The following is a 15,126-nucleotide window of genomic DNA, read 5'->3' on the forward strand; positions in this document are numbered from 1 at the left end:
TTTTCTATTTTTCTTATTGGAGTACAGAAAAATTCCTAGTGTGTTTCCAAATTCCACGACAACTTGATGTAGTATTTAGAGAAATCTCAGCAAACGGAAGATATAAAACTGAGAAGTGAGAAACACATTGCTTTCGTTCGATTGTGCACAAAATCTATCTTTGATTAGTACACAACATGTCCCTTTCCAATCTCTCGGACATCACCACAACTAGTGGCAACACATCCAACGAAGAAGATGGCGATGACCCTCCAATTTCAGGGTCTCGGGTTCATTCCCGGAAGTCAAATAGTCCGGCCCGCCGGAGCGGTTCTTCACCCGCCAGTTCTTTCGGGTCGTTGCCCCCGACCAGATTCTCGGCCTTTTCCCTCTCATCCGAGGCCTCGACGACGTGGGTTAATGGGTTTCTTGGCGGTTCTGTAATTGATGCCAAGAAAATGAACAAAGCCAAGATAAAGGTGTGGTATAGGAAGAAGAGGACGATTGGATTGGCGGCGTTGATTGGTTTCTTTTTCTTGATGAACTGGTGGATGCTTTCTCGGATCCAAGAACCGGGTCGAACCCATGGGGAAATCAAGGTTAAGTTGTTGAAAGCGAATTCTTCCACTGTATCTATCCGGGTATGCTATTCTTTTTGTCATTAATTCTTTCTTTGTGCTTTCTTGTAAATTCCCGAAAATATACGTTCCCGATATTTTAAAGTAGACTCTCTGGGGTTTATCAGGGATCTACAGATATATTTGCCCCAAAAGGATAAAGAATTGGAATGGCCTGCTGACAATTTGTGTCCACGGAGATGGTTTTGTTTAAAGATTTCAACTTGCATTTAGTTGTCACAATTGTACATACTGGTAATTAGGTAGTTTCCCTATGATGGAGTTGTCAAATTATCAGTAGGAATTTCCTACTTCCTAGCACGAAAACCACTTCCTCATCAGCAAATCATCTTAACAAAGTCCTCCTCTAGTTCATCTAACCTAAACTGGGATGGCAAACTGAATGGTGAAATGATTAGCACTTTTTTTCTTATCATGTTCTATTATCTGTTGTAAATGATATTATAATAGACAGTATTTTGTATGGATGTAGGAAGAATTAGAAAGACTTGGTAGAGGAAGAAAACCACAGAAAACAATATTCGCGAGGCTTTTGTCCAAGGCTGCTCATGCATTAGCGGAGGTACGTTCAAACTCGAGGTGCAACCTTTTTCAACCTTCATCTCATGTGATTTTACGAGTTTGATTATTGTGTTTACATATGCTCTCATAAGGTGATTATGTTTTGATATGCAGGAACAGAACAAGCCTGAGCCTAAGGACTTGTGGGTGGAACCTTACATCCGTGCTTCTTCCTGGACGCCTTGTTCTCAGACACGAGATTGGAAACCTAGTGGTCTGTCTCTCGGCCACACCCCCTGAAATTCACAGAGTCTTGTTCTTGACTAAATTTTCATAAATATATGCTGCCTAATTCTGTATTTATTTTAATTCAGAGGGTGACAATGGTTATATACTGGTCACTGCAAATGGTGGAATAAATCAGCAGCGAGTTGCTGTATGTGTTTCCCTTTTTAACTTTTGAATCCATTTGCTTCATATATATTGTTTGTACTTTTTTAAATTTTATAATGAAACCATTTCTATTGCCTAATTTAATTCATGTGGTTGGTAACAGGTGTGCAATTCTGTTGCTATTGCTAGGTTACTTAATGCAACACTTGTTCTTCCCAATTTTATGTACAGCAGTGTTTGGAGGGATTCCAGGTAGTATTTGGTAGATTTTGTTTTATTTAGGCGCGGCATGTCTGGTTTTCTTTTTTATGTGTGCTTTTAACTCTGTATGTCATAATGAGCGAAATATTCCTAGTTTTTTGGCAACTGTTTATTATTTATTTTCTTCCTGCCATAACCCTACTTTCTTTAAGAGTCTATTAACTTTTAAGTGAATTTATTCATCTATTGTGATATCAAGAATCTAATGTGTTCTATGAGCAATAAATTGATGAACAAATTTGTAATCTCATAGTCAGTTCGGGGATATATACCAGGAGGAGCATTTCATCAACTACTTGAAACCTGATATTCGAATTGTCAAGAAACTTCCAAAGGAATTGCAATCATTAGACTTAAATGCAATTGGAAGTGTGGTGAGTATCCATTTCAATTTACTGTAGATGGTTAATGATTCCAATTAAAATTTGTTCAAGAATGTAATCGAAATCAGAGTTGGAAGATTAGTTGAGCTCGCTTACGAGTTTTAGTGGTCAGCTTGAATTGAGCTCAACCAGCAAAGGTTTTATTTAGCATGAGCTTAACTTTATCTGTTCATGAAGCCGACTCGCAAGCTTTTAGTTAACTTTAAATATTTTTATAATGAATATAAGATTTAATACTTTTTTTAAAAAAAGTTAATATATTATTGTTATATAAAAATATTATATTAATTTTTTAGATAAAATTCATAAATACATTTACACTTGACCTTGCAAGCCAAATTTATGATATGAAACTCACGACTACATTCACGAACAAAAATATAAAGTCAAGTAAGCTTGTAAGTCAGCTTGTGATCCAAGCTCGAGCATTTTTTATTAAGAGCTGATGAAGCTCAAGCTCGTTTTTTTTTTTGTAAGAGCTGATGAAGCTCAAGTTCAAGCCCCCACTCCAAATGTTGTGGTGTGATACATTAACTTTCATTTCAGGTGACAGACATAGATGTGGTAAAAGAGGCTAAGCCAAGTTTTTATTTGAAAAATATTCTTCCCATTTTACACCGCAACAGAGTTGTTCATTTTGTTGGATTTGGGAATCGATTGGCATCTGATCCCATACCACGTCAGATACAGGTATATTAATTAATAGCTTTTACTTCATCGGTTTATGCCAACCTAGAAGTTGTCTTAACTCTATTCTTCCAATTTATAATTTCGCTTATTCATTCTTGATGCATGTATTTCCACTTTGCTTCCTAATTAAAGAACATCATCTAGAGACTTCGATGCAGATGCAATTTTCATGCCCTGAGGTTCGTTCCCAAAATACAGCAAGCAGGCGCTCTGCTGATTCAGAGAATGCGTCAAAATGATACCGGCTTGGGACATTTGGACCATTATCTTGTTGGCCCTTTTTCACAGTCAAAAATGAAGGGGCAAAGAATTCATGCAGCTAAAACATCCAGATACTTGGCCTTACATCTGAGATTTGAAATTGACATGGTGGCTCATTCTTTGTGTGAATTTGGTGGAGGTGAAGAAGAAATGCAAGAGTTAGAGGCTTATAGGAACATCCATTTTCCTGCATTGGCGGAACTGAAAAAGACTAAAAAGTACGTATTATCAACTCATTCCAGATTATCAAGACTAAAGTTAGCCACCACCTTCTGAAAAATGCTTTTGCTAGGAGAAGTTAGCCAAGTTTGTTATTTCATGTGTATTGAACTAGTTTTTGCAAATCTATATGGTGATCGAGGGTTTTGAAGCATTGACATTTAAGACTTACGGATGTGTCTGCCATTATCACATGGTTCTTGACGCAAATGTCTCATGCAGGTTACCCTCCCCTACAGATTTAAGATCAGAAGGACTATGCCCCTTAATGCCGGAGGAGACTGTGCTCATGCTTGCGGCCCTTGGTTTCAACCGAAGGTCCCACATATACCTTGCAGGGGCTCATATTTATGGAGGGGAGTCGAGATTGGCAGCCTTGACTACATTGTTCCCTAATTTAGTAACCAAAGAAAACTTGCTTTCTTCTGCTGAGATCGAGCCATTTGCAAATTTCTCATCTCAGGTAAATTAGAAATTTACCCTCATACTGTTCTTCTGCTTCTATGGTATTATTAAAGATAATTGCGGTATTTTTTATATCGTTTTCCATTTGGGTTTTCACGATTCCCTAAAACCGGATAATGTTTCTTGAAGTCCGGTCATTTAGTTCCTCACGAGTAAAAAGTTTTGCAGTTGGCTGCACTTGACTTCATAGTATGCACAGCTTCAGACGTATTTGCCATGACAGACTCAGGCAGTCAGTTTTCTTCTTTAGTAGCCGGTTATCGAATCTACTACGGTGGAGGGAAGATGCCATCCATCAGGCCAAACAAACGGAGGCTTGCTGACATTTTTGTGAAAAACAACACAATACAGTGGAAGGTTTTCGAGACGAGAGTGAGGAAGGCCGTGAAGCAAAATAAACGCGTGTTTTCCCGGCCTGTGGGAAGAAGTGTATATAGATATCCTCGATGTCGGGATTGTATGTGTTATACGGCTTAAGTTTTGTAAAAACACTTCAAACACAGGGGAGAGTGAGTTTTCAAAAAACTTGTGACCAAAAGTTATTTATTAAAATATTTCCCATACAATTACACTTTTTTTTTTCGCTTTCTTTCTTCTTTTTTTTTTTTCCCAGATAACTGAAAATTAAAAGGCGACAAATATAATTCGAAGTTATTGTGAATAATACAAAATTTTTGTTTGAGTTTAATTATGAATGATATTTTCATTATTAATCTCTTCATGCACATACATATCCACTTGTGGTCATTAATTCGATGAATGTAAATAAAATAGCATATCTTGATCCTAATTTAGTATCCCGATTTCCATGCATGCTTAGAGACACATTTTCCAAAAAATTTCGCATCTTAATTTTAAAATTTAAACTAAATAGGGAGAAAGAGTATTTTCTCGTTTTAAAACAAAACAAAAAAAACCAAACCAAAAAAAAGAAGAAGAGAAGAGAAAAGTTCTATTTAGAAAAGGATTTGAAATACAAGAACCACAAATAAGAGAGTGTCATTTGAGTTTTTATGTTGCGCTTTCTTTTTTTAGAGGATATTTATGAATATGCAAATTAATTAGAAATTGATATCTTTAAAAAAAATTCGACGGAGAGGACAACAATTTCACCGTATTTTAAAGCCAAAAATCATTCAACATGCACGTAAAGTAAATGAGTAGATACGAGAGTTGATATTTATACTTCATATTTTATAAATAAATTTACACTTTATTTTACACATGAAATAAAATGTAATGTATTCTCAACACATATTTATTATATTAATCTGCATGCATGAAACTAGCCAGGGCCGCTTAGGGGAATGAGATCGATACTGGATAAACAGTAGTTTAATTACATTAATTTTAGATTTCAATGTTGTCTATTCTACATTACAAAAATAGACACATGCATGATCAGTAAGAAACATGAACTTGAAAATAAATTAAAATAGAACCAAAGACCAAGAAGATTACACATAATAATAATTAATTTTCGGGAGTTCAATATTAGTTATCTTAGAGCCGTTGCAGGGCATACAAAACATATAACATTATATCAAGAAACAAGTAAATTTTCAATAATAGTTGATAGATTCACTAGCATGCTATATATTAAAGTTTCAAAGAAACGACGGCGAAATATCCATTGGGAACGGATTGCCCATGATAGTGTCCATGTAGTAGTGAGGATGAGCAGCGTCCATAACCACGAACTGCATATCCTCGGACGGCTTCCAATGGCGTTTCCTTTGGTTAATAAACCAGTTGTTTATTTGCTTCTGGTCCAGGCCTGTCGATTCGGCTAGGGCTATTTTCTGAGATTCCTACATTAATTGCCACGAAATTTCAACATTAATCGATCAAGAGCGTAAAATTAATGCAATACTGAGGAGGGTTTAGATAACACATACAGATGGATAAGGCCATTTGTAATGCCTGCTCCACCAGTCGAGTAGCTGCTGCCTTGCTTCTTTAGGCAGCTTGCCTTTCTTTCGTTTCTTCATGAATTCTTGTTTGAGGTTGCCCAAGTATCCACTATATTTTCGCAAGAGCTGACCTTTCAGTTCGCGGTCTTCTGCTTGGGGGTCGATGAAATTGTTATTCACGTCGAATTCTTCTTCCGACGAACCATTTCTGTCCACTGCTTCGCCACAAGCTGCATGAGACACAACAAACAGTAAGTCGTGTTCCAAGCCGAAATACTTTCCCACATGATTCATACATAAAAATCTAGATTTAATGCCTCAAATATGGAACAAAAAGCTTGTCACACCACAAATCAAGATTGGGAAATTAAAGTGAAACAGCAGTTCTCAACATCTGCTGAATATTCCATTGGAACTGGATTGAGAACATGTTGAAAACAATCCATAGGCAATATATTTCTAAATTCACGGCACTTAAATCATGCATATACTGATTTCTGGTTATTTACAATTTACCTTAAAACAATCATCATTATTTAAAAGTGCAAGGTCCACCCCCTGCTGTTACACTAGGAAAATTTGTCGACATATTCCAATATTAAATCACCAACTACTGATGATCACTTGATGCATGTAAGGATTTGGGCAGTAGTAAATTGAACTATATATTATATTCTTCTCAACCTAAGAAGCTAGCTTGTGTTTAGAAAATATTATGTTCAGGAGGAGATTACAATAAAATCAAGATACCATGCACAAAAATCTGGTGGAGTGAAAATTGTAGGGGACAATGAGCTCTCTAATAAGCAATAAAAAGCTCCCTCTCCTCCCAATACAGACAGTGCCCAAGTCCCAATCTAACCAAATGCAAATCCAAAGTAATTTATTGTTTAAATTTATTAGTCATATATATGCGTGCAGTAAAATTTAAGGGTTCATTATTGAAGAAACACAAATAATTTAAGCTTAGAAAACATAGTCCTTAATAAGCCAATTTCCATAGGCTTCTTTTATAGACTTTAGGCATTGATCACATAGTTGACTAATTTCAAGTACTCCATGCCCCACCTGGAAGCTGGCATAAGTACATAGAATGATTCTATTATTTCGATGTTTGCAAGTTCATACGATGAACTTAAAGACACACGAAGTGAACTATATATTTAATTATTAAATCAAATTGAAATTAAACTTGGTGCAGATGTCCACAAGCATCATAAATAGCACAAAGCGGGCGTCAAGGAACGAGTAACAGCCAACACATGTATTACAATAACATGATTTTCGTTAAATCGTAACAAGAAAAATGTGCATTGGCAATAATTTATAGGCTCCCCAAACACAGTAAAGAAAATGAAAAGGTTTCAAAACTAGTTTCCTCCTGAAAAGGTTTCGAGCCAAATTCTTAGTGCCATGATCTCAAGAACCCATGTTTCACAAAATTCTTAAAATCTATATAAAATTGAAATATTACCAAAATCAGTGAGTGGCATCCTCTTTTACTGGATTCTTTTTCTTCTTCTTTTTTTCACGTGAGATCATAAGAACCAAACACAATCACAATCACAGCTCGTAAACAAAAATTTAGACCTTGAAGCTTATAAATTTACTAATAATACATGGCGTGCAAGAAGGATTATTAAAAAATGGGCTTGGTTTTAAATTCACAAAGATCGCGAGTGAACCAAAACAAAAGACACCTCAATTAGAAGAAAGGTGCTTGCAAACTCCAATCTGCAAAACGTAGAAAACCTAGCTAGCAATAGTGTTTTAGATTAGATAAGCTTCTAACTTTGACTCGCAGATGGTACGCCAATTAGTATGATCAGTAGTGACTAGAGAGCGATGAAAAAAAGAGGATGAAAATATATATATGGGTGCCAGAAGATGAAGTAACATCTGGAAATACACACCAACAAATGTAAATCCAAATAAATATTTTCTTGGAAACATGCACGTGCAGACGTCGATTCCCTATGTAAATGTAAAAAAATCACACAAAATAAAGAAGTAATTCGATATCAAACAGTGAGATGAGAAGAATAAATTTCACCCCCTTCAAATATAATAAAAAAAAAAATGGGAAGAAAAAAAAAAAAAAAAAAAGATAAGGATCAAGAGAAAGAGAAAGAGAGAGAGGCACTTCACCAGAGTCAGAGTGAGATAAAGCAAGGGCTTTGAACTGGCACTCGATCCTGGAAAGGAAGAGCATGGCTTCTTTGAAGGGTTTCGAGAGTTCTTGCTCATACTTGGTAAGCATTTCACAGTATGCCTCCATGAACTGGTCGAGTGCCGGATCTTCTCCGACGGAGCTTCTGTCGTTCCGGCCTATCGCGGTTGCGGAGGCACAAGCTTCCTCCAGCTTCGCCACCACCTCAGGCGGCGCTCCTATCTGCAGTCATGAGACAATATTATTATAAGTATATATAGCCGTCATCAGTCGATTTCATTCATTCTCCCAATTAACCAAGACTTTTGAGTACTGAACACAAATCTAACTTGTCTTCAAAAAAAAACCGTACCTTTTGACAATTAACATAGGCAGCCAAGAGACGAGGGTAGTGTGGATGAGCCATGATCTTGGACTTGACAGAGCAGCTGCCACTGCCAGCATCTCCGTCGCCTTCCATGAAATAATACCCAGTACTCGTATTATTGTTATCATGTTCAGCAAGCATCATAGAACATCCGCCGACGGAGCTGGTGCAGTTGCGGTTGAGCTGGTGGTGATCTTGTTGAAGAGGTAGAAATAGGGAGTGGGTGCAGTCTCCATTAGGGGCAGCGGCAGCCACCTGAGGCATCATCATCATCATGGGACAAAACCCCCCATTTCCGTTTTCTCCAAAAGCCATGAAAGAAGTGGTGTTGATCATGTGACCTGCAGACCCCTCCCCACTCTCCATTTTATCTAGCTAGCTATACTGCGTGTACTTGAAAAGAATATATATATATATATATATTTATGGAGATTTTTTCTCGTCTTTATTCAGACCTCCTCTTCTCCTGCTTGTAATTGTAGAAAGAGTATAATAAACCCTCAAAGATAACGTACTCACTCTTTATCTCTCTCTCTCCCCGGGGCTAGCTTTTCCTGTTGTACACACGCATAAGCAATCTTTTTCTCTTTTTGAAGGTATCTCTGTGCAGGGGCCTCCCGAATTTTATGCTACTTGTTTCAGTCTTTTTACAGGAAATCCTAAATAGTTAATGTTGTAGAATTAATGGTAGCTAGTGACTTTTTCAGTCAGTCGATTAAGGGCTGGCTCTTTGGTTCATTGAGAAAGCAAACTGTTGATGAGGTTTTATCTTTTCCTTTACGAACTAACTGGGGCACACACACTACTGTGTTGTGTTGTTTTTATCATCATTTTTCCCATTAGAAATATCATATATATATATATATCTGCCTCTTTAATTTCTCTCTCTGAACAGACACAGCAAAATGGAGTGAACAAGGAAAAAGAAGGAAACAAACACACATTTAAAAGAAGAGAGAGAGAAGGCTAAAAGGACTTGCAGAGGGCACGCTCTGTTTGCAGACGGATTCAGTACTGGTTTTTGTAATATGGATTCCTACTATCAATCATCATATATATATATAGGTTTAGTTTTAACAGTAATAGATGATTAATAATTAAAATTTAAATTCCGCCATGTTAATTTCTTAGATATTGCTTGATTAAATTGTGTTTGCGAATCTTTACCTTCCCAATGAAAACCTATTGTCTTGCTCAGCCACTGTGTAAAGATTGAAGAAGATTCATTACAAGGAGAAAACTTTCAAGTAATTATGAGCTATCAAATCCGAATATTGCAGGATTAAACTTTTACCATATGTCCACATAGCTAGGAAAATTTTGGCATGCACATTATTTAAGTTGCTTCTTCTGTGTATATATGCATATAATGTTGAATGAAATTTCGACTATGGAGTACAGAATTAATCAAGTCCATTTTTGGTCATGTTGAGTATTTAGGGGTGGTGCATGTGTCACATATCTATTTGCCGTTTAACTGTTTATTTTTATTTATTGAAAAAGTTTGATCTTTTTTTTGTTTTTGAAATCTGAGGAACTAGTAATTAGATGTGGATTTATGATTCAAGATGCATTATTTTATATTACAAACACAAAAAATTAATTTGGTATTATTTTGTGAAGGATAAAATTTTAGTTTTTTTTTAATTTAATGTAGAAATAATAAATAGGTACATATATAGAGCTAGAAATTGGAACAAACGAGTTCTTGTATTTTTATTTTTAGATTGTCTGCAATTATAATTATTTCTAAAAACATAAATAAATATAAACAACTTGTCTTTCTACTTCCAAGCAAGATATTTTAGACTATATAATGTTTTCTATGAATTATTTTCTTTCAACAAATTATTAAATATTAAATTGATCAGACTTTCAATAACCCCGATTCGACACAATTTCGAATCAATCTCAGTCCAATACATTCTCGTAGACGACAATGGAATCTAGGTTTTTAAATAATTTATGATGTAATCTTACCAGCCTTGTAATTAAATGCAAATTATGCTTTATATATTAATATCAGTTGGTGCCCCCACTTTAATTTACTCTGTCTATGGAGTTTAGGAGCTTCAACATGTCCATCTTTTAATTTTGCGAGAATATATATATATATATATATATATATATATATAATAAAATACATGAACAAAGATTTTATCTTTTTTCATTGATGCGGATATATAATATTATTAGGATTCATTTAGTTCGGTTGATCCGATTCTATCAATAAATAATTAATATTTTGATTATTAAAATATTTTATAGAATAGTATTGAATAAATAATAACATTGTGGTTTGATTTTAAATTTGATATACATAAGATGATAAAATTACTTTTTTATTCTTTTATTGATATTAATAAAAAAAATTAGAAGTACATATATGATTAATAATATTATATTATAGTAATTATTTGATTAATATGTTATCAATAGAATTAATAATTTAATTGATTTGAGATAAATAATTAATATACATAAAATTTCAACCCAGTATGGCCAAGCATATTTTATAGTTTATAAGAATATAGAGAAATATATACATATATATATATATCGATAATAATATAAAGAAATTAAATGTAATGTCAAGTGATTGGAGAAAGAAGAACATTCCCCAACCTGGTGACTTGCTCCGGTAACCAAAACTTTTTCTTATATATGTATTTAGTACATTTTGCAATGTCTTTTCTGCCGAGTTAAATGTCTTATCCACTATTGTATCCTATTTTGGAGGTTAAATATTGATATTATATTATTATGTAGGTAAGTGATCAAAGTATAATTTTTAACTTATATAATAATTATGTCTTGATTTTAAGAAAAATAGAAGGGAAAAAAAATTAATTGAATAAAAGAAAGGTTGGTTTAAGTGACAGCTCCACCCCTGATTGTGGACAGTAAGAATTTAGCAGTACTGGGAATTAGATTCAAAAAGGTTAAAATTAGACGTAGCCATATAGCCTAGGGTGGGTTTCTGGTTGAGTCTCGAGGGTTGCATGTAAAGTCATAATTTATGGGCAAAAGATTCATTAAAAAAGCTGCCTTAAAACCTCTTTTAATACGTCATCATCTTATTAATATTTACAGCTAACAATATATATATATATATATATATATGCAAAACTAGGGTTTTGGTTTTGTCCAACACAGATATATATGCTTTTAGGTCTTGTCCATCATCAGTCTCTTTATAAAGCAAATCGAATTTTTTGTTTTGCCATTTTCCAATCCACAATCTTTTTTGTTTATTGTAGATTTCAGTATAAACCAGTAATTGAAAATAAAACAATATATAAGAAAAACTTTTTTTAAAAAAAATTCTTTCATAAGTAAGTTTGAAACAAATTACAACTCGAAAATTACACGTTTATACTGTCGGATCGGATACTAATTTGCAAATGAGTAAGTGTCTTATGAGACCGTTTTTAAACATATATGGTTTTCTTAAAATAGTAATATTTTTGATATAAAATATAATATTTATTAATGATTCGGATTGAATAGGAGATTCATCTTATAATATTAATATAATTCATGAGATAATTTTAGAAGAGTTTTTTATGATTAACAAATGAATTGATGTGTTGATATATTGTTTTTATATTTAACAGATCTAAACAATCAATTTAAATGTCATAATGATATTATTCTTTATACAAATAATTTCTCCTATTTTCTTATCCATGTGCAAATGATGATATGTCATCGAAAATTATTAAGTTGGTGACGCAACACTTTAGTAAAAAATAATTAAAATTGGCCTAAAAATATACAAGTCAATGAATTAAGATTACGATTTCGTTGATAACAAGAAAAAATTAAAAAAAATATATCATACACAAGTTCAAAAATATAATTTCAACATGAAAAAAAAACCCCACAACAAAACTATCATAGTTTCCAATTATTTAATCAATATTTTATTTGTACTATATTTCAAGAAAAAAAAAGATTCTATTTTCACTCCTCTTTCACATTACTCATATTGCTGAAAGTTTATTGTTGAGATGTACAATAAAAAAAATATGTTAAGTTTATAATAGTAAAAATAATGCATGATTTCCGAGAATGAATCAAAAACATATATGAATAAAATAAACATTTTATAAAACTCAAATATAATATGATATAAAAGGAGATATTGCATGTTGAACTTTTTGGGTTAAGATGGTGTTTATGTTCGCTTTATGAAGATCATTAGAAAGCAAACCCCCTTTTTGATTACATGCTTAGCAGAGGAACATATATATTAATTTAATTTGTTATTATAAATTGAACTCGGTACAGTTTTAATTATTAAATTAATCTCGCCACCATTTTTCTAGACCTCCGATCCGGTCTTCACTTTTTACTTACTGTGTAATTAATACTTGATAATTCAGGGATAGTGGCTCATTAACCCCACTAAATCCTTTCCATAGATCTGTTCTCCGCATATGCAGGATGGTGTGTGTATTCACACCCATAAAAGTTAATATATGAATATATACATTACGTGTGTCATATAATACATAAATTTCACGTGGTTTACATATTTTAATAATCACACATATTAATTATGATTCTTACATTAAATATGATATGAGAGTCAATAAGATTATTTTTTTATAATTATGAAAGTGAAACTTTAACATTTTATAATTAATACGAAATAAAAATATATAAAATAAATAAAACAATCATTTTTTTTTTATTTTTTGAAATGCTTAACGAAGAACAAAATTAAATACATTATAATCAAATGTCTGACCGGTACGGTAATTTTGGAATTAGAAAAATGATTTACCAAAGTTAGTTTAATATTAGGTCATCTCTCAAAATCGATAATTATTTTAGACTTTCGGGACTTGCAATGTTTAAGATTTAAATTATGTTTGGTTTAGATTATTTTTGAGAAATAATTTTGGGTTATATTAAAAAAGAAAGTTTGTTCCTCATCAAGAAAAGAGATAATGTTCTTGATATTTTTTTCTGTTTTTTTAAAAATACATCGGGGAAAAATTGTTTTTTTAATCTTATATATTTGTCATTTTGCGATTTCAGTCCTTTATATTTTCAGATTTCATTTTTAGTCCGCTATCTTTATTTTTTTGGCAATTTTAGTTTTTTTTCTGACGTGGCGCTGATGTGGCACCAATTCAGTGCTGATGTGGAGCTGACGTGTACATTGTCACGTAAGCATTTTCGAATAAAAAAGACCGAAATTGCCAAAAATCAGAATATACAGGACTAAAACTGAAATGTGAAAACATAGAGGACCAAAATCGCAATATGACAAATATACAGGACTAAATTTGCAATTTTCCCTACATCAGGTATTATTTTTCTGATGATCATATAAGTTTGATTGTATATGTCGAATCACGTGAGATGTTATTCAATAAATTTACAATAAAGTGTGATTTTAATATTTTTTGCATTAAAGTAATGTATTTTTTATGAATGACCCAAATAAATAATTTGTGAACGTTGACATTGTTTCACATAAATATTTGTGTTCTTGTAAAAATCTCGTATAAACAATCATTAGAGACATAAATTAAAGTCAACACAAACAAAACCAACATGTATAAACGTGTAATCCCAAACAAGAAAATCTTTTGCGACGCACGTAATATATATATTTAGAAGATGGATGAGTTATATTATATAAATTCAACGGTGTCAAAGTACTTAAATAATGCATAAACTGAAGGCCGATGCAAATAATGTTAGTCTACGGACACGACCCGATAAGTTAGCACGTAAACGAAAGATGCAACTTTTCCAAATTTGCATTTATGTATTTTATCGTTTTTCCAAAAGCAAAAGCCCATCACTCCATTTTATTCCTTCAACTTGACAAGACTCCTTATTAAATTATGTTACAAAATCCACTTTCAATAATTATTTTTTAATAATTAAATCTTATTGAATTTCTTGTAGCAACATAACATATGTAATATGTTTAACTTAGTCCTGGTGTACATTTATGGTTAATACGAAAGACTGATTGAAACATGAAGTTTGTGATGTTGTATGACTTAAAAATTTGAATTGCATTGATATTATCAAATATAATTTTTGATAAAATGAAATATATTGGAATCAAGTTTTTAATTGTTAGTCAAGACGCAAATTTATTTCTTATACTTGTAACAACGTAGATAGGTCGGATTGTTAGGTTAGGCCCATGAGTCTGGGGAGGGACGTGTGTTGTCTCATATCATTTCGAGATCAGTTTTATCATTTTTCTACTATCAGATCCCTAACACAGGCGGTATTATTTGTTAAGATTTGATGTCTATCTTTTTACAGTCCAGCTAACCAAGTAAATCAAACGGTGCAGTATTAATAGCTTGACGTAATATAGTTTTCTAAGAAGTCTCTCATCTAATATAAGTACCACTCTCACTCATATATGCATGCTTGACCCAACAACAAGTACCCACCATTTACAAATATAGTATGTGGAATTGAAATAATCCTGATGGCTGCCCAGATAAATGAATTAACATGAAACTCAATTCTAATCTATGTTGAGATATATAGCAACGAGTAACTTTCGTGTAAAAGGTGCCCCAATAGTGGAAAAGATATTCAAAGAAAGACAACTTAATCCATTACATTGCAAAATTAAGGTAGTGTTTGCAACCTCTAAAAATAAGTGATTATGGAGATTCTGTTAACAAATTTGTTAAAAGAATTTTCATAATCACTTAGTTTTAAAGGTTACATACACTGCCTAAATTTTCAATTTCAGTATTTTTTTTTCCATATACTTCTTTCGATTTATCTCAATTTCCAGCTTTATCTGTCGTGTTTTTAAAGAATGTTTGTTCTAATTATTAGTTATTTAGTCATTTCTTCATGTATTTTTGAAAGACTCTTTTCATTTTTA

The 15,126-nt window shown here is 32.8% G+C and overlaps 2 protein-coding genes across 3 annotated transcripts; one reads left to right on the forward strand and one right to left on the reverse strand.

Moving 5' to 3' along the window:
* The first annotated feature begins 69 nt into the window (after positions 1 to 69).
* On the forward strand, positions 70 to 4,342 carry LOC140863193 (O-fucosyltransferase 15). Its single transcript, XM_073266438.1, has 10 exons — positions 70 to 620; positions 1,090 to 1,179; positions 1,293 to 1,392; positions 1,493 to 1,554; positions 1,675 to 1,763; positions 2,026 to 2,146; positions 2,702 to 2,845; positions 2,990 to 3,324; positions 3,548 to 3,788; positions 3,959 to 4,342. The coding sequence occupies exons 1-10, from the start codon at positions 177 to 179 to the stop codon at positions 4,265 to 4,267; spliced, it is 1,935 nt and encodes a 644-aa protein (XP_073122539.1). The 5' UTR covers positions 70 to 176; the 3' UTR covers positions 4,268 to 4,342.
* Positions 4,343 to 5,275: 933 nt separating this feature from the next.
* On the reverse strand, positions 5,276 to 9,235 carry LOC140894343 (homeobox protein knotted-1-like LET6). 2 transcript variants are annotated; one of them, XM_073302839.1, is made up of 4 exons: positions 8,226 to 9,235; positions 7,852 to 8,095; positions 5,689 to 5,933; positions 5,276 to 5,592 (listed from the first exon to the last, which is right to left on the reverse strand). In XM_073302839.1, exons 1-4 carry the CDS (start codon positions 8,604 to 8,606, stop codon positions 5,398 to 5,400), a joined length of 1,065 nt encoding a protein of 354 aa, XP_073158940.1. In that variant the 5' UTR covers positions 8,607 to 9,235; the 3' UTR covers positions 5,276 to 5,397. The 2 variants fall into 2 exon arrangements, with proteins under 2 accessions (XP_073158940.1, XP_073158939.1); XM_073302838.1 differs by having other exon boundaries at positions 5,276 to 5,601.
* Between the last annotated feature and the right edge of the window lie 5,891 nt (positions 9,236 to 15,126).

This window comes from Henckelia pumila, chromosome 4 (assembly GCF_033568475.1).
Source record: "Henckelia pumila isolate YLH828 chromosome 4, ASM3356847v2, whole genome shotgun sequence".
In the NCBI taxonomy this organism is placed as follows: Eukaryota; Viridiplantae; Streptophyta; class Magnoliopsida; order Lamiales; family Gesneriaceae; genus Henckelia; species Henckelia pumila.

Excerpts from the sequence above, each read along its gene's own strand:
- LOC140863193 (XM_073266438.1), top strand. The coding sequence starts at position 177 with ATGTCCCTTTCCAATCTCTCGGACATCACCACAACTAGTGGCAACACA. Across the intron at positions 1,393-1,492 it reads ACGAGATTGGAAACCTAGTG|AGGGTGACAATGGTTATATA; the intron begins GTCTGTCTCTCG and ends ATTTTAATTCAG. Across the intron at positions 2,147-2,701 it reads TAAATGCAATTGGAAGTGTG|GTGACAGACATAGATGTGGT; the intron begins GTGAGTATCCAT and ends CTTTCATTTCAG.
- LOC140894343 (XM_073302838.1), bottom strand. The coding sequence starts at position 8,606 with ATGGAGAGTGGGGAGGGGTCTGCAGGTCACATGATCAACACCACTTCT. Across the intron at positions 5,934-7,851 it reads TTTATCTCACTCTGACTCTG|CTTGTGGCGAAGCAGTGGAC; the intron begins GTGAAGTGCCTC and ends TGTCTCATGCAG. Across the intron at positions 5,602-5,688 it reads ACAAATGGCCTTATCCATCT|GAATCTCAGAAAATAGCCCT; the intron begins GTATGTGTTATC and ends CAATTAATGTAG.